General features: G+C 49.0%; 1 protein-coding gene across 1 annotated transcript in view; it reads left to right on the top strand.

Moving 5' to 3' along the window:
• Positions 1-22,851: 22,851 nt before the first annotated feature.
• SKOR2 (SKI family transcriptional corepressor 2) overlaps positions 22,852-25,848 on the top strand; it is a 42,141-nt gene continuing 39,144 nt past the window's right edge. Inside the window, exon 1 of the mRNA XM_086373416.1 lies at positions 22,852-25,848. This exon is cut by the window's right edge and continues 124 nt beyond it. Coding sequence (XP_086229542.1) covers positions 23,381-25,848 — 2,468 coding nt within the window. The 5' untranslated portion in view covers positions 22,852-23,380.

Genomic DNA, 25,848 nt, shown 5'->3' with positions numbered 1-25,848 from the left:
GACTCTTCGAAACCTCACGGACTGCAGCCTACCAGGCTCCTCCATCCACAGGATTTTCCAGGCAAGAGTACTGGAGTGGGGTGCCATCGCCTTCTCTGATATTTATTTTACATACACACATAAACTTGAACTTGAAATTTTAATGGACTGCTTAAATAATAGGTTAATAGTAGTTAAAAAAGGAATTAGTAAAGTGGAAGGTAGATCTAAAGAAGTTAACTAGAAGTCAGGGCAGAGAGTTTACAAGACATGTAGGGTAGATTGAGAAGGCTTCTCATATGGCTAACCAGAGTTCCTAAAAGACATAAGAGAGAGAGTATGGAAGAAGAAATATTTGAAGAAATAATGGCTAATAATTTTTCAGAACTGTTGATAAAACGTCAATCCTCAAAATCAGGAAGCCCGAAATAAGTTGAGCCATCATAGTACAACTAGAAAAACACCAAAGACAAAAAGAAAATATTCAAAATAGGCTGGAAGACGTGAGAGTTCACCTGTAAAGGAACGGCAGTTTGAATGAAGGCTGACTTCTCAGCACGACAGACACGACAGCACAGACAGAACCCAGTGAACTAATGTCATCAATGAGCTGACAGAATACAGTGGTCACCTTAGTATCCTACAGCCAGAAAAGCTGTCTGTCACAAACTGGATGGAAAAAAAGTGTTTTAAACAAAGAGAGAGAAGGAAAAAGGAAGAACACACTACCAAGAAATTCTCATTAAAGGAAACTCCTAAGGGAGTCCTTTTGTCAGACAGAAAATAATTTCCAGAGGTGAAAAGGAATGATGAGTAATAGACAAAAAATATTGACATATGTATGAGTAAATATGGGTAAATGTGTGAGTAAAATAAACAAGCATTGGTTATACAAACAGTATTAATGATGTCCAAGTTGCGCAACTGAAAAGCAAGACTAAAATCCAGTAGAACTAAATATAAGGCAATAGGGGCCAATAAGAGGCACAAGGAGTGATCAGAGTTAAAGCATTATAAGATCTTTGCATTGTTCAATAAGACAATAAAGATATTTAGCCTTTGTTAAGTTAACTAGGCAATTATAAATGACCAGGATAATCATAAAAGAACATATAAACGATAAAAGAAGGGAAAAATAAAATGAGGATTTTTAAAAAAAAAACTCAATCCAAAAGAAGGGAAGGAAAAGGAAAACATAAAAGGCAGAGAAATATCAACAAATGATAGAAATAAATTCAAATACATCACTAATCAAAATAAATCAGATTGTTTTGTTAAAACACATAGTCAAGACACTCAAGTAACCTAAATGTCCATCAAGAGATGAATGGATAAAGATGTGGCATATACATGCAATAGCATACTATTCAGCCATAAAAATGAATAAATAATGCCAGTTGCAGCAACATGACTGGACCTAGAGATTGTTATACTAAAGTGAAGCGAGTTAGAGAAAGATAAATATCATATGATATCACTTACATATGCAATCTAAAATACGATACAAATGAACTTATTTACAAAGCAGAAATGGACTCACAGATATAGAAAACGGACTTATAGTTTTGTTTTCTTTATTACTATTGTTCATTCACTAAGTTGTGTCTGACTCTTTGTGATTTAAATAAAGTAAATAAGATATGAAACATCAAAAATAATTCTAAAAAATTTAAACCACATTGTTAGCTTTATTAGTCAATAGAGGCCAAGTTAGGCTGAGGTTAAAAGTAAGTGACCAAAAATCTCAGCTGCTTACAACAAAGATCTGCTTTAGTTATTTATTGCTTCAACAAGTCACCCCAAGTCTTAATGGATTATAACAATGACAATCTCTTATTTTTCATGATGCTGTGGTTTGGTTGGGCAAGCTCATGGGCACTCATCTGCTGGGTCAGTGGGAGCTGCAAGTCTAACCCAGCCTCACCTTGGTAGGAACAGCTAGAAGGTGGAACTGTCTCCATAACGTCTCTCATCCAGTGGTCTAACCCAAGCTTCTTTACACTGCAGCTGGGTCCCAGGAAAGTGAAAGCACCTTATGGTCTAGACTCTGGAGCTCATTCAATGTCACTTCCACCACAATCTAACAGTCAAAGAAAATCACAAGCCAGCCCAGATTCAAGTAAAGGGCTGCACAGACATGCAGACTACCCAGTTTATTTCCCAGTCAAGCAACATGTCCATTGCAGGGCCATCCCATGTTGTTTTCCACCCAGGCTGATGAAAGTTTCAAAATACTTCAGGGTCAGGTCAAAGGGAGATGAGATCACAGTAAAGAACATGAGAGCTCCTAAAGTTCCCAAAGTGATCTTTGCTCATATTTCCAAATATGTAATTGGCCAAAGCAAATTACATGGCCAAGCCTGTTGGAGTGTGCTGGCTTTATAAGGGGACCTTAAGAGAGATCATCATTAGAAATGTTACTGAAGTGTGAGCTAATTGGGTGAGGAGAGTAAAGGAAACCACAAAAAGCCTCAATAATATGCAATGCTAAGAATCAGAGGCCAAGAGAATATTCTATGTGATGCTAACAGAATGAGCTGACACTGACAGTTACAGGCTATTACAGAGCCCACGCCCAATACGCCAAGTTATTAGAAAGTCTCAAAGCGCTTATGTCACTTCTGTGTTCGACACACACCAGTCCCCTACTGCCATGGAAAGATTTCTGGTTATAAAACTGCAGTGCTAGAATCCCCCAAATTTTCCTCTAGGCCAGCCTACTCCCCTGAGGATCACAGAAACAGGAAAATGTTAGGATAAGTCAGTGTCAGTGATCATTTACTGACCATCTCTTCTCTATGTGGGCTTCCCTGATAGCTCAGTTGGTAAAGAATCCGCTTGCAAGGCAGGAGACCCCAGTTCAATTCCTGGGTCGGGAAGATCCGCTGGAGAAGAAATAGGCCACCACTCCAGTATTCTTGGGCTTCTCTTGTGGCTCAGCTGGCAAAGAATCCACCTGCAATGTGGGAGACCTGGGTTTGATCCCTGGGTTGGGAAGATCCCCTGGAGAAGGGAAAGGCTACCCACTCCAGTATTCTGGCCTGGAGAATTCCATGGACTATATAGTCTGTGGATCACAAAGATTTGGACACGACTGAGTGACTTTCACTTCATTTCCTCACTTCACTTCTCTATGTGCTGTAGTGAATGCCAAACTGAAAGATAACCTCAAAGGTCAGGAAGGAAAGATGTCAAATAATAAAAGATCAACACAAAAGCTTACATATAACAGACAGCTATTGTCTGCTTTCTGCTCTCCAGGCCACATAGGCCACAGAGATATCTGTTCTTCTGCTGGCAGTTTAAGGTACACCTAAGACAAGGGAAGTACAAGGCAGCCTATAAATGATAAAGCAAGCAGTAGAGTCCAGGTGCTGGAAAAGATCCAAGGGAAAATCGCCAAAGCCTGAAATGGTCATATTGAAGGAAGAGGAACCGGAGATGAAACTTAGATGATGACACAAAATTATCCTTCGAAAGAAATGGAAAACTTTTATAAAAAGTGGTAACAACATGAACCAGGCCATTCTCCCCAGAAAGTCCCCAAAGAATGGGGTACAGGAAAGAAGGGAAAGAAAGGTCCTGCAAAGAATTACATTATGACTTCCTCAGTTTGGGCTCCAAATCTCAACACACACACACACACACAAAGCACTAGTAAGAGGCTAGACCAGGTGACCCACTCTTCCCTAAACTGGTCAAGCCTCCAATTAAAAAAACCTCCCACTTAGTTCCACTTTGGCCAGTTTGTTGTTGTTCAGTGACTAAGTCATGTCTGACTCCTTGTGACCCCATGGGCTGCAGCACTCCGGGTTCATCGGTCCTCCCCTACCTCCCAGAGTTTGCTCAAATTCATGTTCATTGAGTCAGTGATGCTGTAAGGGGAAGATAAGGGGTCTTGTTGACATTAAGTTTGAACCCCTAGGTACCTCCCTCAATGCTGGGCAGCGCTAAGCCTGGTGAAATTCGTAAAGTAAGTGCATCCCCTTCTAGGTCCCTTTCCTCCTGCTCTCTTTCTCTCTGTGGATTGCAGCATGTTCTCTCTAAGCCCAGCTACCTGCCATTGTCACGCTTTTTACACCTCCAAGCTAATCAAAATATATAATCTTGGTGGGACTTTCTGGCGGTGCAGTGATTAAGACTTCCTCTTCCAATGCAGGGAGTTCGAGTTCTATCCCTGATTGGGAAGCTAAGATCTCACATGCCTCATGGTCAAACAAACAAAAAAACGTCCAAAACATAAAACAGAAGCAACATTGTAACAAAATTCAATGAAGACTTTAAAAATGGTCCACGTGAAACAAAAACTTTGAAATATATTTATATAATCTTGGGGAAAATCTACTAATTTATCCTAACTTATAAATGGTTACTTGAGTTTAAAGAAATGTCCAAAGAAGCACATCACCAACAGTAGAATTTCGAGTATTAGTGAGGTAGCAAGGAAGTTATTCTGAGGGGCAGATATTTTTGCCTGAGCCTCTGAAATTCCAGAATTTCCTCTGGCTCCTCCTATATCTGGTCTTCCCTGGTTGGCTCAGACAGCAAGGAATCCATCTGCACTGCAGGAAACCTGGGTTCGATCCCTGGGTTGGGAAGATCCCTTGGAGGAAGGCAAGGCAACCCACTCCAGTATTCTTGCCTGGAGAATCCCCATGGGCAGAGGAGCCTGGCAGGCTACAGTCCATGGGGTCACAAAGAGTTGGATACAACTGAGTGACTAAGCACCTCCTATATCTAACACTTTGGGCCTATATACAAAATCCTTTCTATCAATTCTTACTACTTCCTGCTTATAGCAAGCTTAAAAAAAAATCTGTGGGGTATTTATTGTCTCCCTGAGCAAGAAAAAAAGAGAAGAAATTACATCAACCCCTCCTTCAATGCCCTATTGCAGTAGGATAGCTTGACTATCAAGTAATTTCACATAATATGATACAAAAAATGGAAGACTGAAACCTGGCGTTTTTGTTACATTAAATGCATTTCTGCTTCTGAGCTAGCCAGATAAATATAGAGTATGTGTCCCCCAAAAGGCAGGAGAGATGAGCACTGCACTTAAGAGTTTGTTGTTGTTCAGTCGCTAAGTTGTGTCCAACCCTTTGCGACGCCATGGACTGCCATGCCAGGCTCCCCTGTCCTTCACTATCTCCTGGAGTTTCCTTAAACTCATGTCCATTGAGTCAGTGATGCCACCCAACCATCTCATCCTCTGTTGCCCCCTTCTCCTTCTGCCCTCAGTCTTTCCCAGCATCAAGGTTTTTTTCCAATGAGTTGGCTCTTTGCATCAGGTAGCCAGAGTACTGGAGCTTCAGCTTCAGCATCAGTCCTTAAAATGAATACTCAGGGTTGATTTCCTTTATGATTAACTGGCTTGATCTCCTTGCAGTTCAAAGGACTCTCAAGAGTCTTCTCCAACACCACAGTTCAAAAACATCAATTCTTCCACACTCAGCCTTCTGTATGATCCAACTCTCACATCTCTACATGAGTACTGGCAGAGCTATAGCTTTGACTACATAGACCTTAGTTGGCAGAGTGATGTCTCTGCTTTTTAATACACTATGTTTGTCATAGCTTTCCTTGCAAGGAGCAGGTGCTTTTAATTACATGGCTGCAGTCACCATCCACTGTGGTTTTGGAGCCCAAGAAAATAAAATCTGTCACTGCTTCCACTTTTCCCCTTCTATTTGCCATGAACGGATGGGACCAGATGCCATGATCTTAGTTTTTTTGAATGTTAAGCTTTAAACCAGCTTTTTCACTCTCCTCTTTCACCTTCATCAAGAGGCTCTTTAGTTCCTCTTCACTTTCTGCTATTAGGGTGGTATCATCTGCATATCTGAAGTTATTGATACTTTTCCCAGGAATCTTGATTCCAGCTTGAGTTAATAATGTGCTATTAAAACGACATGTGTCAAATTATTTCATGCACATTGCAAATGTATGATATATCACAGTTAGGACAGTGCTATGGTCTGAATGTGTTCCCCCAAAACTCATACTGAAATCTTGACCCCCCCCACCCCCACCAAAGGTGATGGTATCAGGACTTAATCACCTTTGGATGGGCTTCCCTGGTAGCTCAGAGGTTAAAGCATCTGCCTGCAATGCCAGAGACCTGGGTTCGATCCCTGGGTCAGGAAGATCCCCTGGAGAAGGAAATGGCAACCCACTCCAGTATTCTTGCCTGGAGAATCCCATGGACAGAGGAGCCTGGTGGGCTACAGTCCACAGGGTCGCAAAGAGTCAGACACGAGTGAAGCGACTTAGCAGCAGCAGCAGCATAACAGCCTGAACAGACTAAGACAGTGTCAATATGCCTGAGGGCCAAGCTAGATTATGGGCCTAAAATATTTAGGTTTCTGCCACAACATTACAGGACTGACTGCTGCTGCTGCTAAGTCACTTCAGTCGTGTCCGACTCTGTGCGACCCCATAGACGGCAGCCCACCAGGCTCCCCTGTCCCTGGGACAGGACTGACTAAGCAGGTAAAAATCGCCTACTGTCTGCTTTCACTGATCCCATTTTCAAGGGTTAAGACAGTAATTTGGGCTTCCCTTGTGGCTCAGCTGGTAAAGAATCCGCCTGCAATGCGGGAGACCTGGGTTCAATCCCTGAATTGGGAAGATCCCCTGGAGAAGGGAAAGGCTACCCACTTCAGTATTCTGGCCTAGAGAATTCTATGGATTGTATAGTCCATGGGGTCACAAAGAGTCGGACACGACTGAATGACTTTCACTTCACTTCTCTTCAAGACAGTAATTTGGTTTAATCTTAGTGCTAAACATTCGTCTGGGCCTAAAAACACAGAAAAACAGGAGACTTGCTCATGGGAGGTTTTGGTTAAAACATTCACAGAGTTTAGTGTGACAGAAGAAAACAAGAGTTTATTGGTGCCCGGTAGATCTAGAACCCATCTGCTTCCATGCATACAGCTCTGGGTAGAGTTTAGGCCCCACACACACCTAGAGGGGAAGTCCCGACTGTTCAGATCCGATGCACATTCCCATAGCCCCTGATTTAGAGCTTTTCTTGAATTGTATATATCATTTGGATCCAGATATTTGTCCTCTTTGATTGTATTTCCCACCCCCTTCCAAGCCACATTCTTTAATCATGGACACATTTTTTCCTTCTCTTCAATAAATATCTCCAACATGAGTCAGAGTACACGTCCTGTTTCACTAGTACACTCTCACAATGCTTTTCCCAGCTTCAGTCTTCCCTTTTATAAGCAAGTGCCCAGGCTCTCTCAGTTCCTGTTAAGCCAGCTTGTACATAGTTACTAGCCTGCTTACTTGGGACTAATAAATGTCTTTGCTTTCTATCCCATTCCAAAGAGTTGATTCTCTCCTATTTCTCTCCCCTCCTCTCTCCCCACCCTTCTCTCTCAATTTACAGACCTAAACTATGGGGGTAATAGGCCTGCCACTGAAGATACCCTTCCAGAAACCTAAAAATAATTTTAGCATATTAACAGACAGTTGATATCTAAGGATATATCTTCACAGTAGCTGGTATTATGGGTGGTTGCAAAAGAAATCGAAAGAAACCAAATTGCAAGAAGCCAAAATGTTAGCTTAAGTTGACCCAGGCAAATCCCTAGCAGCTATGCACCCTAAACGGCCTCCTTTACCTTTGTTCTCAGGTTAAAAAAAAAAAAAAAGGGTAGGGGCTATTTGGAGTGGAGCTTGGACAAAAGCACTTGATAAACAAGGCCACCTCCTTGTCCCAAAGCCAAGTGTAGAGTCCCCATCTAATGTCAGGAAGCCATCCTCCCACAGCAGTCAACTCTTAGTAATCCAAAAACGTACTTATTTATCCCACTGTCAACAGAAATGAATTATATCTTACTTCCCTGTCTTTTTTCATTAAGGAAGGGGAAAAAATGAAGGAATATAATCTATTTCCCTTGTAATTAACACTGGGCATGAGGGACCTTTCCGAAACCTTTGCCCCAGCAACTTTCCCCCAGCAGAGGATAAAAGGGTGAGAACCTTGGAGTTCCCCATCAGACATCTAACTGGACTCCAAACCCGGAAATCCCAAGAAAGAGAGCGGTTTCCTTCGAGGCTGTCAACTTACATGCATTTCTCATCCCACTGCCGCCCTCCTTAATTTTAGGCGCCCTGATCGCCTAAGGTAAGCATCCGATTTTTATACTTTCAAAGAACTCTGTGCCGGAGAGAGGCCCTCCTCCAGGCAAATCCCGCCCGGCCAGTCCTCGGAGCGCAGGAAGGCGCTGTTGCTGCGGTAGAAGGACCAGGGCCGAGCGGCGAAGAGCAGCAGTGAGCAACACTCGCGAAACCTTCTGCTGAGCCTTTGATCGCGGACCTAGGTCTGCACCCTTGGGCGCCACACCCGACAGGAAGCTCCCGCCCCGCCTCCGCCCTGCGGTGACCCGGTCCACCGCGAATCTCCAGTGCCGAAACCAAGGTGGGCCACACAGTTCTCCCCAGCCGACTCTGGGGAATCCAGGGAGAGCGAAGCCTGGCATGACCCCTGTTCTCAGACTACCCAATCTGTTCCCACAGCACTTCCTTCCTGCCTCTAGGCAGAGAGAGGAAAGGGGTGGGGTAGACTGGAAGTTAAAGGCTTTATCCCCACCCTCTTAAGCTTTCCAAATGCACAGAAACTAGTCAGAGAAATTCGGACTCGAGCCCTGAGCTTCTGGGGCACCATCCGGCTGGCCTGCGAGATGCAATACCCTCCGCGGAGAAGAAATCCAATCCATCCTCTGCCTTCCAAGACGAGTTGCCGCTCACGACAGAGATGAGAACGGCCCAGGGCCTGCAGAGGCACGGGCAACCCTAAGGAGAAGCTTCAGGATGTAGAGGGCAAACGGCCTCTGGCATTTGCTTGAGACCCAGGGGGCAGGGCGATGGTCCGCACTGACAACAGCTTAGGGAGTCCCGGGCTGCCTGCAGAAGGCGGAGCCGGGCTAGCCCAGCGCGGAGAGAAAAGAAATAGGAATACCCAGCGGGCGCGGTAGGCCGCCGCGCGAGGCCAAACGAGCGAAAAAAGGCGCCAAAGCAGGAATACAAAAGGGGCGGAAGACCAGCTTCTAAACCAAATCCGCACTAAAACTGGCCCTTCCCTTCTCTTTGGAAACTCTACACTGGAGCCTAGAGACCTACGAGTTCCGTCCTACCCGAAAGGTAGGACGCCCAGAACACGCCAGCACTTTCTTCCGAGAACCTGCCGCGAAAGGGGGACTGAAGGAGAGAGGAACGACTCGAGTTGAAATGTTTGCACTCTGTCCCTTGATTATTAAGTGGAAAGACTAGAAGAGTTCTCGTTGCCTGTGCGTAATTCATTCTGCCACTCTCTGTCCCCGTTTCTTTTCCGTAAAGAGGGCCGGTCTCAACTGACAAAGTTTCAGATGCGGCTGTAACCCCAGTTCTGCTCTCAGGCGTAGAGTAGAGATCATCGCAAGATGGAATAGAGTTTACCATTCAGATATCCATTTCTCTGAGCCAACAGTCTCCTCCCCCTACCTCCAACCCCCATCCCGGAGAAAAAGAAAATCATAGTCTGATTTATATCTTAGCTTCTCCGGGTCAGGGGGTCCTGAAGCTTGATCCAGAGCTGGGCGCTAAGGTCAGATCTAGATTTTTCCCCAGAAGCTGGTACAAAGTGAAAGAAGCAAGAGGGAAAGTGCACCGTAACCGGAAACTAGATTTGACTTTGGGAGTGAAAGACGCATTTAATCTAGAGATTTTCCCCGCCACGGTGATTTAGCCCCACATCACCACTCCGCACCCAACAGGTTTGCAAACCCGGCCTCAAGCCCAAGGAACTTGAGACCCGTGCATCTAGGAAAGGGCAGTCTAGTGCATGAACTTGCTCTCACGCAGCGCTAGAGCCGGCAGCGGCTTGCGCGCGTGTTGACTACGGCGCACAGTCGGTCTGCGGTGCATTCCACCCGCCAGCACCGGGCTGTTCTCTTAATGAATTACTAATGAGTTAAAATTGGGCAGCAGGCTTAATTAAAGCGTAGAGGCAATGTGTTTACCACATTGTAATTGAACTCATTAGGGCTATGGCTTTTTGTTTTTTAAGCAGCCGCCTTCCTTCTCTGCGTCGAATAATCTATGAGAACCGTTTATCAGAGAAGGAGGGGATAGCGGAGAAACAGTCCATCAATTCTTTCAATGAAAAAGACAGGATGAGAATGGTGGGGGGGTGGGGGTGAGGGGGGAACCTCCAATCCGTGGATGTCTCGGTGGACTCAGGGCTAGACCGAGGCTTCCCAAAGTTCCAAGGGAAGAGGGACGCGATGAGAGTGCCGGCGTTTGGAAAGTTGCCTAGGGAGGGACCAGGCGGGAGCCAGAAAGATGGCCTCTGTGACACCCCAGTATTCTCAAATGTGGCCCATATCCCCACCATCCCTCCTGGACTTCGATTGGACTCGCCCCTCAAAGCGTCTGATACTCATAACGAGATGGATTCAGCTAACTTTTAAAAGCAGCATATGAGTTTGGTTCCAAAGCTTTTCTCCCTGGTGGTATTGAGATGGGCTAATTCTCCTTTTGCCAGTTTCCTGGCACCCCCCCCCCCCCCCCGCGCCGCCCCATCCCCTTGCTGAAGACGCATAAAGGGTGCCCGCGACCAGCTCTCCCTGTGGACTCCGCCCTCCGGGCCTGACCTCACCTCAGGTGGTCTTTTCCCCAGAGGAGTGGGGGAGGGTGCCGGCTTTTAGCCTAGGCCCTGGGGCAGCGAGAGAGACGCCCACGTGCGCGCCCTGCGATAACCCTTCTCCTGGCAGGGAGCCCAAGCTTGCCTGCCTGGGCTGCACGTCCCAGAGCAAATTGTGCCCTCTTGCCTCTGGCCCCGCTCCAGTTATCAGGCCTCCAACCCTGGCCTCCCTTCCCTTAGTTTGTACCGCTGGGCGTGGAAGGGTGACGCGTGGGAAGCCGAGGTTGGCGCAGCGCTCCTCTCCTTGCCCTGCCCTGCCTGACCAACAGGCGGCGTCAGAGACCTAGATCTGGGCTGGGGAGTGGGGTAGGGGGGTGCGGATCTGAGCAAGCTAAGCGGAGAAGCTGGGCTCCAGGAGAGCGACCCTCACCCCAAACTTACGAACTTGGCCGGGAAGGGAGTAGGAAGAGCTAGGTGTCTGCGGAAGACCGCAGAGAACAGGAGAGTCGGGACGGGACAGAGTCGCGGCGGAAAACCCGACCGCGAGCGGGAGTGCAGAGGACCGCGGACGGCGGAGAGCGGCGGTGGAGCCGCGGAGAGCGAGGCAGGAGCGGCGGACCGCGCGCGGACGGCTGAAGACCGCGAGGGCGGCGCAGACAGGTAAGTGGCCCCGTCCTCCGCGCTCGGCCTCCCCTCCTTCGGAGAAAACTGGATTGAAGGGGACTCCAGGAACTTCTGATCGCCGCCACAACCCTACAGCTGACCCCTACCCCCTCTCCTTTCTTACCCCCACCACGCCCCCTCCCCCCGCTTTAAACGCACACCCATTCCCAATCCCCACCCCGCACCGTTTGTGGATTTTGTCAAACTCTTCCACCCTGTCATCCTACCTCCTCTCTCCGCCTGACCCGGAAGGTTGAGGTAAATTGTCTCTAATTTGTTGCTAAAAGATTAATTGCAGAGGGTGGGTCGATTTGATTAAGGCAATTAATCTTTGGTTACAGCGTTCTAGTGTCACTTGCGGGGGTGGGGCGGGGACTGGAGACAGAGAAATAGAGAAGATTTTTTTTTTCAAGACGCTGTGGAAAGAGACTTCCCTGCCTGGGACTGCGGCCGCATCTTCCCTCCCACACCCCCGCAGCCCACAGCCCCAGTGCCCACGTGTGGCTTCAGCACCTCTAAGCTGGGACAGCGACTCCCTCGAGCGCGCCTGGTAACTTCCGGTCCCGGGAGTTCACACCTGGCCAGCAGAGCAGGCGCTGACCCGGAGTTTACACTTCGCAGGCAGAGGCTGGAGCCGACCCAGACGAGGAGTACACCCTCTCGCGTCCCCACTGCCCAACCATTGGGCTTCCCTTTCCCCACTTCAAAGCAGGATCCAACCAAACTGAAAATCCCCAAGACTCAAGCCCACCCGGAGGCGGGAAAGGCAGAAACACCCAAATGCTCCTAGTAAAGTTCCCAAAGCTGGAGTTTTCTCTTTTCGTGAATAATTAACGCTGGTCATAAATAACTGATGGAGGCAGTGGAGAAAGGAAGGAGGAGGAGGCACCGAAGAGCCAGGGCGGCCAAAGAGAGATCGAAGAGTTTGTTAAAGGACCATTAAGTAAGCCTTGCTGGGAACGGCATTTCTCTGTAGATGGCAGAGCGGTTCCACCCAGGCACCCAGTCATGGGATAGATGCAGGGAAGCAAGACACCCAGGGGAATGGGGGTTGTGCTGACCAAGCCTGCAGCACCCATCAAAGACCCAGTCTCAGCACTTTACCCATTCCCTCCCCTCTAGACCGGACTTATCTTCCCAGAGCCCTCTGAGCCTCTAGTCACCCTCCAGCCTTCTGTCATTCCCAAAGTGCTGAAGTTCTAGGCTAGATAGTAGACACAAAGGGATGAATCTAGTCTTTGAGCTCTGTCAGTTCTGCCCAGGCCTTTGGCAAGTCCTGCCCAATCCCAGCTTGCAGGCACCTTCCTAAAGCCACCTCCTCACTCCATCCCAAACAATACCATTTTATTCTTTTTAAAAACCTGTCTGAAATTTTGGGACTTCAGCCTCTTACTGGTTCATTCTCATCCTTCCACAGTAGAACCTTGAAGAACAGGGTAGTACACACACACACACACACACACACACACACACACACACACACACCACTGCTAAATGCTCTTACCCTGCCTCTCCATCATCTCTAATTCCTGACTCTCTTTAAGGGTCTTAAGCATGGTGACCTCTGGCACCTTGTATGCACCCCAGTTCTGAACTGAGACTCTTAGGCAGGGATCTCAGAATCTGGAAGAAATCCCAAGAGGAAACCCTTGCTCCTAGGTTGGAGGCCAATGCCAGTCTTTTGACCCCTTTAGGAAACACTGGCCTCTCACCAGATGGCCAGGCTCAGATGGCCAGCATATGCTTTCAGAGTGAAATTTCTGAGGACCCTTAAGCCAAGGATCCAGCACAATCCTCAGGCCTTCAGTGAGTCCATTCTGTAAGGAAAGTCATGTCTTTTCCTAGTACAGCTTGTCACAGACCCTGAGAAGAAAATATTGTGGACTGTAGCAACCACCACTGGCTGAGAGGTTGGGTTCTGACTTAGGGGCAGGAAGGAGCCTTTTCTGTAGCTTTTCCATTGGTTAACAGCTTCCACCAGCCCTACTTCCCTGAGGACCAGATTTGGATATACCAAAGGCCAGCCTGGCTTTTCTGGGCGGGAGCAGAGAAGAGCTTCCAAAGTAGGTTGGTGGCCTCAAGGAGTCCAGATTTTTAATGAAAATTCTTACTTGTCATCATGTGATATGAAAGAAAACACTAAAACTAGTTTTTCTCATCTACTTCATCCCCATCTCAACATTCCAAACCCTGAGCTTCTACCCTTTAAAGAACTGGGAAGTTCTGAATGGGGAAGAATAGGACAGTTTAGGGAATTGTCTTTCTGCCTCAATAGGGACACAACAACCACATAGGGTTGTGAAACTAGACAAAGGGGTGGGAGGAAATCAGATCTGGAGGAGAGGAGGCCAGCCCTGGAGCCGAGGGTTGTTTACTTCTCATATAAAATATAACTCCCCCAAGCAGGAAGTTACTGCAAACAAGTATCAATAATGAATGAATCTCCTGTAATAAAATACTTACATAATTAGCACAAGTCAAGTGGTTGCATTATGTTAACCTTTTGCAACTCCGAGCTGGAAAATTTTGCTCCAGAATTCCTCCAAATGCTGTTTTCATTCTCACAAGAGGGTGAGAGCCGAGTGCTTGCCCAGCCTTCCTCTCTGTTATAAGATGGTTTTCCATTTCTGAACCAGAACGTAAGTACTTCTGAAATATAACAGAAAACTCTCTTTGGTGAATTCAGAACAGTCATTAACATTCAGTTTTAAGTGAATGTTAACAGTAAATAAAGAAATCTCTTGATTGTAATAGTAGTAACAAAGCAATAATTACCCAGTAGGTGGTCATCAGTAATGATAAATGTATCATTATTACTATGTGAGTCTGGGAACTCGGTTTTGGAAACTACTTCAGACTTTTTAGTAGCATGGCTGGTTACAAAGCATTTCTTAGCCTGCAAAAGCCATATAATTTTATACACAATTTAGGTGAAAATAAATTTAAATCTGTATATTACATTTTTAATTTCAAGTTAGTAATTAAAGTTGGTTCATTATATCTCCTCTGAAACCCTCAGTGCTCATCTCCGTGGTTTGTTTGTACAATTTGTTTCTAAGACACCCAAGGTTACACAGTTCTAAAAGATGGAAAATTTAATTATTTGCCAACATTAAGAGTTTGTCGATGATATCATAATGCATCTTGCAAAAGTTTGGAACTGGTTATTGTCTTTGATCTGGTTAGCTCTGCTTTCACTTTGAACCCCTAACCTCAAGAGGGAAAGCCTTTTTGCTTAAAAAGTACTTTTAAGTACACAAAAATAGAAAATTCCTCTCAATATTCTCTCTGAATATTCAGTGCTTGCTATTCTTTTCAGGGGAAAAAAAATCAATGACTCAGATTTCTAACCCCCTCTACCCTGGGATTTATTTTGCTAATATCTAATTTCACCTTTTGCTACCACTGAGCTAACAACTGCAGGCAGGAGGAAAGCTGAAGTCATGATGCTTATTGGGCAGCCTGAGAGCACATGATACTTTAATAATGTATTAGCTAATGGGATCAAGCTTGATGGCAAAGGAAAAATTTTTCAAATAGGGAGGAGTGAGAGGGAAAAGAACAGGAAATGGGGGAAGGGAATGTCTTCATTTCCCCAGGAAATAAAATCCAATGTTCCTTCCACCAGTGTCAGCTGGGGAGATGTTAAATGTATATCTATGTCATTTTCTCTCTTGTGACATGTCAACAGACAGTCTACAGCCCCTCCCCCTACTCCTATTCCTCTGCCTCCCCTCTTCAAGATATAAAAGATCCTGCTCCACACCCGTTCTGCATCCTCAGCCTCAGTTACTTCTTAAATTGCTTCCCTGAAACAGAAGAGCCAGTTTTTTGTTTTTTAAAGCCTCAAACCACATTTCTTGGTCTTGGTGGTAGTTGAAGTCTTCATACAGTTAGACTCTTTTTGCATAAATCCACTAAGATACTCGCCTAGTTTTCTCTCCCAGTCTTTATTTCTTGTTCCACTTTCTCCTTTTCCTTTTCTCCTTTCTCCTCTCCTTTCTTTAGGAGTGGCAATCAAAAAAGGCAAGCATCTTGCCTTGTTATTCATTATTATAGCAGCATCTTTGAGACGCATCTTTGCCAATGAAAACTCCATGTAGATGCCTATCCTTTTGTTGTAGCGGCCTAGGTTATTCAGAAGCAGAGACAAAAGCCTGAAGTGATGTGATCTAAATGAGCTCTGGGGTTTTCCAGCTGGGACCACCTCCATTTCAAAGGACTCCCTCCTTCCCAACATGGGGAGGAGGGAAGTGGAGGGGGCAGGCACATATGTGTATGCATGCACAGAGAGAAAGGAGAAGAGAAGGAAGGGTGAGAGCCTAGTGGACTATTCCTTGTGCCAATGTCTCTCTTTGATGCACATTCCTAGGTATGTTCACGGAGCGTGCATCTGTAGCCTTACGTGTGTCCTCAGGTATTTTGTGTTCCTTTGCATTTTATCTTGGTCCACTAATATTTGCTAAGTAACCACCCAGTATACCAAGTTCATGTTCCATTCTGGATTTTACTACTTCATGTAAACTATGGGTGCATGTGTGTATTTTGCTGTATTTACAAGCTTGTGAGGACTTATGAAGAAATGTGAATTCTTTTTTATAAAGGAGAAAGTCCAGTAGCAAATATTTCCATTAGTCCTTGGCCTCTGTGAACTGGTGGTGTAACAGCTCTCTCTGCCACTCACCCAAGGGCAAATTTTCTTGGGAGAATGTTTTAAGGGAAATTAAACATTGGTTCCTTCTCCTACAGTCTTTATTTCGTATAAAGGTTTGCTTGAAATAAGAAAGAATCTCACTGATTCCCATACTCATTGCTGCATGAGGAACTGAAGGAATCACTGGGGCCAGGATACAGTGCAAAATGTATTCATTTTCTCTTCCTTTCCTCAATTCTGATTTAGATTTTTAGGTTTGTGCTCTCATTGTACTTCTCTTCAGATACTCTGGCCCCAGGAAAAGGGGTCCTGTTTATGAACAGTATTTTAGAGAAGGCTCAGAGGATTTTCTCATATCTTCTATGACTTCCATAATGGATGAGTTTTGGGTTGCTCCTGGTCCTTTGTTTCCTTCATGTAATTCCAGCCAAAGCAATGGAGGGAAAACCAGGGAGTCTAAGCTCAGCTTTCTAGGTTGCAGAAAGCTCTTTTGGGTAGAAAGGGGGAACTAAAGACTATCAGCAATTATTATCATTACAGCAATTACCACTGCTAATTTTTATTATCAACTTATTTTAAATGGGTTAAACAAATAGAAGATAAGGTTCTGGCCACCTGTATACAAAATAAACACTAGACCAATTAGGGGGCAGGATAAAATTTTAATGAAAAGAACTAAGGTTCCTCCAGGGAACCTGGTTCCCTCTATGCTCACCATGAAACTGAAATGCCTTTGAAATCTTTTATTCTGGAGCTATTAAAGACTCCAAACATATCTTGGAACTGTTCAGGCCTAACCCTTGTCTCCATTCTCCAAGGAAAGTGCTTTTAAAGCTAGCATATATTAAGTGACTACTGTGTGCCAAGCATTTTACATATATTATCTTATTTAATCCTCACAACACCCCTGTGGGTTACATATCAATCTCTTCATTTTGCAGATGAAGAAACTGGGGTTTAGGGAGGTTAAGCATCAAAGCAGAATTCCACAACTAGTAAGTGAGGAGAAATCTGTACCCAGTTTCAACCTAACTGAATTGCCTGTACTTTCTGATATACAAGAATTCTTCCATCTCTGCTAGTTCTGCTAGTCTTCTGGTTTCATTCTGGGCCATGCAGGTCTCGTTTTGCAGACTTGGAACTACCAGGAAACCATTTCTTGCCTTACCTGATGCACAAACATCAATGCCAAGGACACCTCTTGCAGGGACGTGGAAGCAGTAATATTTCTGCCTAAGAGCTGAGAATGGAATAAGAGGGAATGAGTGAGAGAGAGAGAGAGAGGCTGTTTCTTTGATCTGTACTGTCATGGGCTCTCCAGTATCGAGGCCGAGACTAGAAAGACAGGGGATATCTGTTGTTTCTGATTTTAATGAATTTATATTAAGGCCTTTATCTTCTGGGTCAATGCAAAACACAGGCGTGGGGGTGGGGAGTGGCTGGAGATGGAGTCCTTTGAAATGGAGCAGGTGTGGCAGAAGAAGGGGGGGGCAGTGTTTCTGTGTCGCCTCTTGCCTGTCTCTTAAGTCTGCAAAGCCATGCTGGGTCCCAGAGCCCAGAATAAGGGCTCCAGTGATTATAGGCTGGAGGCTTCTTCCGGGAAGGCGTTGAACGCGGTAGGATCTGCTACGCCTCGAAGCGCTGCACCGGGTCAGCACCGCGGACAGCTCCTCTGCTTTGGCCTTCTCAGACCCCAGAGATCACACGCCGCCTCTGAGAAAGAGCCAGCTTCCAAGGTGGAGGAAGCCCCGGTCAAGTGTGGGTTCGCTTCAACAGATTGTTAAATTCTGAAGCTGGAAACCTTCATCCACGCAGCCGCGCCCGCTGCGTGCGCCTGCATCGAGGCGTCGCTTCTCCAGTTCAGAGGCAGCCAGCTCGGTTTGTGGTTTTCCTTTGGGTCCGATGTCTGGGCTCCTTTACCTGTCCCTGGCCTGGGTAAACCGCAGCCGCCCAGAACGGAGATGAGAGTGGAAATGCTCTCCTCCGTGCGGTGATAGATCATGCAAACGGGTGACACCAGTTTAACCAATAAAACAATTTGAATCAATTAGCCGGCTGAGGAGAGTCCCGACGTGTAAAATGCATGTCAGCTCGAATAGGAAAGCATTGATTAACTCGGCCCCTACCCGCTGCCTCCTGCCAGCGCCTGCTCCTCCCTGAGCTTGCCAAGCTCTCAGGGGCCAGGACAGGGACTGACAAGGATCAGGCGCCCCTGGTCTGGAAGAAGAAAATAGAAAGGCAGTGGAGAACCATGAGGAGGCCTGTTCAAGCTTAGGAGACAGCAAAGAATCAGAGAGATAGTGAGTGGCAGAAAGTTGCTCACTAACTCAAAACGTATAATCAGGCTGTAATTCCGAAGTCCAGCTCCAGATTCGTGGTGAGAATTTGCTGGAGCACGGAGTCTAGCTTTGAATAACAGTTCTCCACCTTAATCTTTCAAAAATATGATTGGCCTGACAGCTCAAACAGACGCCCTAGACTTGCTGGGGTAATAAAATGCCATGCTATTTTTAGAATTATTGGTGCAAAAGTACTTAACATCATACATTTCTCTTTCCAGTGAAATTTCTTTGCATTAAAAAAAAAAAATCTCAGGTTTGTATGCCCAGTAAGTCACCAAGGTAAAGTATAAATGTTTATGTTGAAAGATGATGTAAGAGGGTGGCTACAGGTACCACTCAGGTGTGGATTCAGTCCTCAGAGTACCAAGGATGGGAGGAAAGGCAAAGATTCATCCCATTTCTCTTTTCAAAAAAATTTTTTTTAAAAAATAGGGATCTGTAGAGGAGAAGGAGCCTTTGGGGGCACAGATGGGAACAGCAAAACCAAAAGGGAAGATCCCGTGATTCTTCCTGCTTGGCAGTGACCACACATCTCCCTGTGGTACATTAATGAGGGGACAGGCTTTTCATTGCTTCTCATTTTTGGTCTTAAAATTTGTCCAATTTCCAGGCTTTCCATGCAGTTCAGGCTTTCTTTCTAGTAGCCCGGGTTCTAGAAAATGTGAGGGAGCCGAGCCCTCCTTTTGTGCAAACCCCTGACCTCAGACCTCAGACCTGACCTCAGACCTCAGGGGCTTCCCTGGTAGCTCTGTCAGTAAAGAATCTGCCTGCAGTGCAGGAGATCAGGGTTTGATCCCTGGGTCAGGAAGATCCCCTGGAGAAGGAAATGGCAAACCACTCCAGTATTCTTGCCTGGAAAATCCTATGAACAGAGGAGCCTGGCAGCCTACAGTCCATGAGGTCACAAGAATGGGACACAATTTAGTGACTAAACCATCATCTGACCTCAGAGAGGAGGCAGAATCAGGCCAAGGCCCTGAAAACTTCAGAAGAGCAGGTGGGTGGGCAGCCTTCAGCTTTCCACTGGAATGGATTTGTGAATGAAAATGATGCTCTTTTGGCAAATGAGCTAGGCATGAGTTTTCCTACTTTTAGGATAGGAGGTTTGGAGGGCACTTAGGGAGCATTCCGTTGATTTCAGCCCCTTGGGACAGAGCCCAATTTGTGCCCATAATGTCTTCAGAAACTAGAAGTTGGGTGAAATATTACTTCACTGCTGTTTGAAACATGCTCGAACAAACGTTACAATTTTTGTGGCTCTGAAACTGTTTTTTGCATATTCATTTAAAATAGCCACAATTCCTGTATCCCTCACTTTTTGTTCAATTGACTCTTTGGTATTAGTGACCTTTAATGAAGTGCTTTCACACATTCATGCTCGAATTTAGTGATGGTCTGTTGATGCTATGAGGTAGTCCCGCTGGGCTTCCGGGTTAGTGGAGGTTGTTTTTTCAACCATTTCCACAGTGTGACTACCCAACTCTAAGCCTGTGTGTTTCACCAGGCGGCAACTGAAATTTTGGCTCAGATAGTAAAGGAAAAACTTAAAAGATCTCCCAATCACACTCCCTGTAGGTATTCTTCTTAGAATGTCCTCTAAATAGGCAATTTTATCCCTTTCTGATAAAGGAGAAGTGGTCATTTTGACTCCTAATAGCTGATCCATTAGGAAGTGATACACTGACACTTCACTATGTTGTATATATGCTTTTCTTTGTGGAAGTTATGGGAAATGGTCCTTTCCCATCATCATTATTGTTGTTGTTATTTCCTTTTCTTAAAAGGGCTTGCTTCCACATAATTCCCTGAGAATTTACTTCCCTGGGAGTATCCACAACTTGCGGAAGTTCAGGTCAAGGTTGGGGCCCTCCCTGCTTTCGTGTCTCAGCTTTTCCTTGTGCTGAGGTAGCCAGCATGGCTTTTACAAAATGGGTTAGAGAATTATTCCGAATGAAGTTGATTGATGAGTGCACACATGCTCTCATTGGGGTCCTCACTCAATCGCACTTTCCAAAATAGAGAATGCCGCTCTGCATCTTGTCCTAAAAAAAGGGCAAACGTATATTCCAAAGTGAAGACATTCTCCATGCTTCCTTCCAAGTTTTTAGATTGGGCACGCTACTCAGAAACTCCCTTCCTCCCCGGCTTTTCTCATTGCACAGTGTTTCAGTGGACCGCTGAAACTATTCTATTCTCGGGCTAAGTGCGGTTCCTCTATCTTCGGAGACACAGTGAGGCAACAGATTTGCGCTGCGTACCCGAGGGAGCATTCGCAAAGCAGGGTGGCTCAGAGAAATGAGGGGAGGAGACGATAACGGGCAGGGATACAGTCAATTTAGAGGCGTCCTTCTAGAATCCGGGGCCTCCGGGATCCAGGTCCCCGGGATGCACGCAGACTACAGGGCTTTCTATGGCTGAATCAGATCTGCAGCTCCAGCACCGCGGCTGCGCTTGCTTCGGGTTGGAGAGGTTGTTGTCGATTGCGGGTGGGTTTAGGTGTTAGCTTTCGTGCCTGCTGAGAAAGAATCTGCTCACTCTGCCTTTCGCTCTCCCTCCTCCCTGCCTGTAACATGCCAGCCCTTTAATGTGGAGTGTCAGGGAGACGGTGACGTCACCTTGCCCGCTGGGTGGCGTCCCCTCGGTCCGACACGAGTTCAGAGACAGAGAAAGGCGCTGTCAGACTGCGCTCCACCTGGGGCTCGCCTGCCGCGGTTTCCGCGCGCCCACACTTTCTACGGTCGAGGGGACGCCCCGCCGCAATTCGGGCGGTCCTTCTCAGCCGACCGGGGTACCAGAGCGGTTAGCGCCGACGAGCGCCAGCATCTGCACGCGGAGCCCTCCGAAGTCCCGCCCGCTGGATTCGAGGACCCGCTTGGATGCTTCGCCTCCGAGCGACCTCGGAAGATGGGCCCGCAGCCACGCGAGTAAAGACAGCTAGGGGTTACCAGGTACTGCCGGAACCAGCCGGCCCCCACTCGGCGCACAGCTCGCGGTCCATGATTTGGGATCCCCAGCGGTGGGATTTTCCTGGTGAGGTTGAGGGGCAGCGGAGGGCTTCGGTGGTGATTGGTTTGGGAGCCAGGAGAGTTTAGCTGGGGGTCATTGGCTCGTAAGTCGGATAAGGAAGTTCGACAGCTTCCTCGGATAAACTAACTTTTAATTGTCTCTTCTTCCATCACTCACTTAAAAAAAAAAAATCTTCCTACCTAAAGCCTCTTATTTGTGTCTCTGCTCTGACAGGAGTTTCTGGGAGCGCTTGGGGTGAAACTGGAGCACACCCAGTCGGACACACGTCTGCCGGGCCAGCGCTGCGGAGGCGGCGGCTGTTTAACGTAGAGCAGCTCCCCGATAGGGCCAGGCCCGCTGAGCACATCGCTCCGGAGCGAGAGTTGCCATTATCCCAGGGTCTAATAAGATGAGAATCTTGTTTGGGGAGCGGGGATGAGCACTGAAGGGACCATTTGGCAAAGCTAGGGCTGGTTATTTCAGGCCCAGGTATCACGGTGCCATTTAACGCCCTGTCCCCTGGAAATACTGATCCATCCGAAGTGACAAGCCCAGCTTTCCTCTCTTTGATCGCGTTTGTTCAACCTTCCTGGAGGCCACGGAATGTAATGAGAACTGAGGATCCAGGGGTCAGAAGAGCGAAGGTTGTCAGGATAGACGTTACAGGAACCCAGAGAGGACAAGGATATGACCATCTGGGTAAAGGGGTATGCTAGTGTATTCAGTGAAATCTCTATAGTAACAAACTCCAGCGTACTTGGGGGAGGATGGTGATGCCACTGCCACCGGTGATTTTCCAGGGCAAACCATACTCTTAGCAGCTGCCCTGGACAAGAAGATGTGCGAAGGTCACTGTTGGTTTCTCAGGGAATGAGCCACTTTGCTTGCTTTGACTTACTGTCATCACAAAGGTTTCTTTCGCTTGCTTTTGGTGTATTTTCAATTTACTGGCTGTTTTCCCCCATTAAGTACCCCACTGACCAGAGATGACAGCAATTTTACCACAGGCCCAACCCTGGGCTTCCGCTTTCAGCGCTCCCACAGATTATCAAGGCCAAGGTTTATCCCTACTGTGGGGCACTTATTCCCCCTATAAGGTGAAGAGATATCTACACAAATCAGAAAAAGAAATGTCACAGAAAGTGGTTCACCTTACAACTAAATTTGCCTTTTAAAGCCCACCAGTAAGGATCCCCAAGAGCTGTTCCGTTTCTTTGCACTTCTTCTGGGCTTAACACTCTCGCCTGTACTTATTTGCTCATTGTCATGGAAATGACAGGAAAACAGTATCTGAATATTTTCAAGTCTACAATTTCATTTTTTAATCGACCTATTAGAGCCAGAACCACTCAGTTTAGCAAGCAGCTTTTAGAAAACTTGAAACACCTATTTTGGTGTAACCTTGCATATAGCTCTGTACATTTCCCCCCCAAATTTCTAACTTAAGTATCAAAATATCTAATGGCAAAGATCAGGGAGAAGGGCTTTCGTTTGCTTTAATGAGCTATGTCTCAACCAGCGGTGAATTTCCCCCAAGGAAACCACAGATACCGCAAACAGTGCTTTTTTAAAAGCTTGGGTTTATTGTTTTAACCAAAATCAATCTATTTTCAAGCAAATGTGAATGGTCTCTCGTTTACAATTTGGGCTTCAATGGCCAAGCCTCAGTTTTCCATAACTTCTGTAACCTGTCCTAGTTACAACTGTCATCATTACTTCCTAATTTCTAACAGGCATGCCATTTTATTCTAATGGCTTCCATAAATCCGGGATAAGGTCTAGAGTTGCTTAGGAAGTGACTTTTTAAAAATTTACGTGGGATATTTAGAACTGAAGTACTTCCAAATCCCCGCGTTTCCAAAGGATCGCCTGAAGAAATTTGAGAGAACTTCCCTGTGTCCGAAACTTGGTCCCTTCGCCCAGTGATAATTATATCTTAACCGAAGGAAGTTATTGTGATAATTCTTCAGTTAGCAGCACAGCCCACCCCTCTCTTTGGTAAACTGAAAAGGCTCTAGCCAACGCTTTCTCCTTTCCCTTCCAGTCTCCAAGGCTGACCCGGAGGGCTCGGCCCGGGCTTCCCCGGCGGAGGAGATGGCTTCCAGCCCGCTGCCGGGGCCCAACGACATCTTGCTGGCGTCGCCGTCGAGCGCCTTCCAGCCCGACGCGCTGAGCCAGCCGCGACCGGGCCACGCCAACCTGAAACCCAACCAGGTGGGCCAGGTGATCCTCTACGGCATTCCCATCGTGTCGCTGGTGATCGACGGGCAGGAGCGCCTATGCCTGGCGCAGATCTCCAACACGCTCCTCAAGAATTTCAGCTACAACGAGATCCACAACCGCCGCGTGGCGCTGGGCATCACGTGCGTGCAGTGCACTCCGGTGCAGCTGGAGATCCTACGGCGCGCCGGGGCCATGCCCATCTCCTCGCGCCGCTGCGGCATGATCACCAAGCGCGAGGCCGAGCGCCTGTGCAAGTCGTTCCTAGGCGAAAACAGGCCGCCCAAGCTGCCCGACAACTTCGCCTTCGACGTTTCGCACGAGTGCGCCTGGGGCTGTCGCGGCAGCTTCATCCCCGCGCGCTACAACAGCTCGCGCGCCAAGTGCATCAAATGCAGCTACTGCAACATGTACTTCTCGCCCAACAAGTTCATCTTCCACTCCCACCGCACGCCCGACGCCAAGTACACGCAGCCGGACGCAGCCAACTTCAACTCGTGGCGCCGTCATCTCAAGCTCACGGACAAGAGCCCCCAGGACGAGCTCGTCTTCGCCTGGGAGGACGTCAAGGCCATGTTCAACGGCGGGAGCCGAAAGCGCGCGCTGCCCCAGCCAGGCACGCACCCCGCCTGCCATCCGCTCAGCTCAGTCAAGGCGGCCGCGGTGGCGGCGGCGGCGGCGGTGGCCGGGGGCGGGGGGCTCCTGGGCCCGCACCTGCTGGGGGCGCCTCCCCCGCCGCCGCCCCCGCCGCCTCTGGCCGAGCTGGCCGGCGCGCCGCACGCGCCGCATCACAAGCGGCCGCGCTTCGAGGACGACGACGACTCGCTGCAGGAGGCTGCCGTCGTGGCCGCCGCCAGCCTCTCGGCCGCCGCCGCCGCCAGCCTCTCGGTGGCCGCGGCCTCGGGTGGCGCCGGGGCAGCCGGGGGCGGCGCCGGGGGCGGTTGCGTGACCGGCGCGGGCGCGGCGGCCGGCGCCAAAGGGCCGCGCAGCTACCCGGTCATCCCGGTGCCCAGCAAGGGCTCGTTCGGGGGCGTGCTGCAGAAGTTCCCGGGCTGCGGGGGCCTCTTCCCGCATCCTTACACCTTCCCAGCCGCCGCCGCCGCCTTCGGCTTGTGCCACAAAAAGGAGGACGCGGGCGCCGCGGCCGAGGCCCTGGGGGGTGCGGGCGGCGCGGGCGCGGCGCCCAAGGCCGGCCTGTCGGGCCTCTTTTGGCCGGCGGGCCGCAAGGACGCCTTCTATCCGCCCTTCTGCATGTTCTGGCCTCCGCGGACCCCGGGCGGGCTTCCGGTGCCCACGTACCTACAGCCCCCGCCGCAGCCGCCCTCGGCGCTCGGCTGCGCGCTGGGGGAAAGCCCGGCCCTGCTGCGCCAGGCCTTCCTGGACCTGGCCGAGCCCGGAGGCGCGGGCGCGGGCGCAGGCGCCGAAGCGGCGCCCCCGCCGGGTCAGCCCGCTCCGGTCGTGGCCAACGGCCCGGGCTCCGGCCAGCCGCCTCCTGCGGGCGGCGCGGGGGCCCGCGACGCGCTCTTCGAGTCGCCCCCGGGCGGCGGCGGCGGGGACTGCAGTGCGGGCTCCACGCCCCCGGCCGACCCGGGCTCGGTGGCCGGGGCCGCCGGAGCGGGCCCCGCGGGCGCCCGAGGGCCTGCGGCCCCCCACCCTCACCTCCTGGAGGGGCGCAAAGCCGGCGGAGGCAGCTACCACCACTCGAGCGCCTTCCGGCCGGTGGGCGGCAAGGACGACGCGGAGAGCCTGGCCAAGCTGCACGGGGCGTCCGCGGGCGCGCCGCACTCGGCCCCAGCGCATCACCACCACCACCACCACCACCACCCGCACCAGCACCACCACCACCACCACCACCCCCCGCAGCCGCCGTCGCCGCCGCTGCTGCTGCTGCCCCCGCAGCCCGACGAGCCGGGCTCCGAGCGCCACCACGCGGCCCCGCCGCCGCCGCCCCCGCCACCCCCGCCGCTGGCCCCGCAGCCGCACCCCCGAGGCCTCCTGTCCCCCGGTGGCACCAGCTGCAGCTACCCCAGCGAGGACAGCTCCGAGGACGAGGACGACGAGGAAGAGGAGCAGGAGGTGGACGTGGAGGGCCACAAGCCCCCCGAGGGCGAGGAGGAGGAGGACGAAGGTCGAGAGCCCGAGGACGACGAGGAGGAAGACGAGGAGACGGGGGTCCTGCTAGCGGACCCCTTGGTCGGCGGCGGCCGATTCCTCCAGGGCAGAGGGCTGTCGGAGAAGGGGAGCAGCCGGGACCGCCCGCCGGCCGCCGCGGGGCCTTTCCCGCTGGCGCTGAACTCCTCGCGGCTGCTGCAGGAGGACGGAAAACTGGGTGACCCCGGCGG

The sequence above is a fragment of the Bos grunniens genome, chromosome 24 (assembly GCF_055505025.1).
Source record: "Bos grunniens cultivar Pamir isolate PY7600 chromosome 24, Bosgru_T2T1.0, whole genome shotgun sequence".
Taxonomy (NCBI): domain Eukaryota; kingdom Metazoa; phylum Chordata; class Mammalia; order Artiodactyla; family Bovidae; genus Bos; species Bos grunniens.
This window is presented reverse-complemented; position numbering and strand designations above follow the sequence as displayed.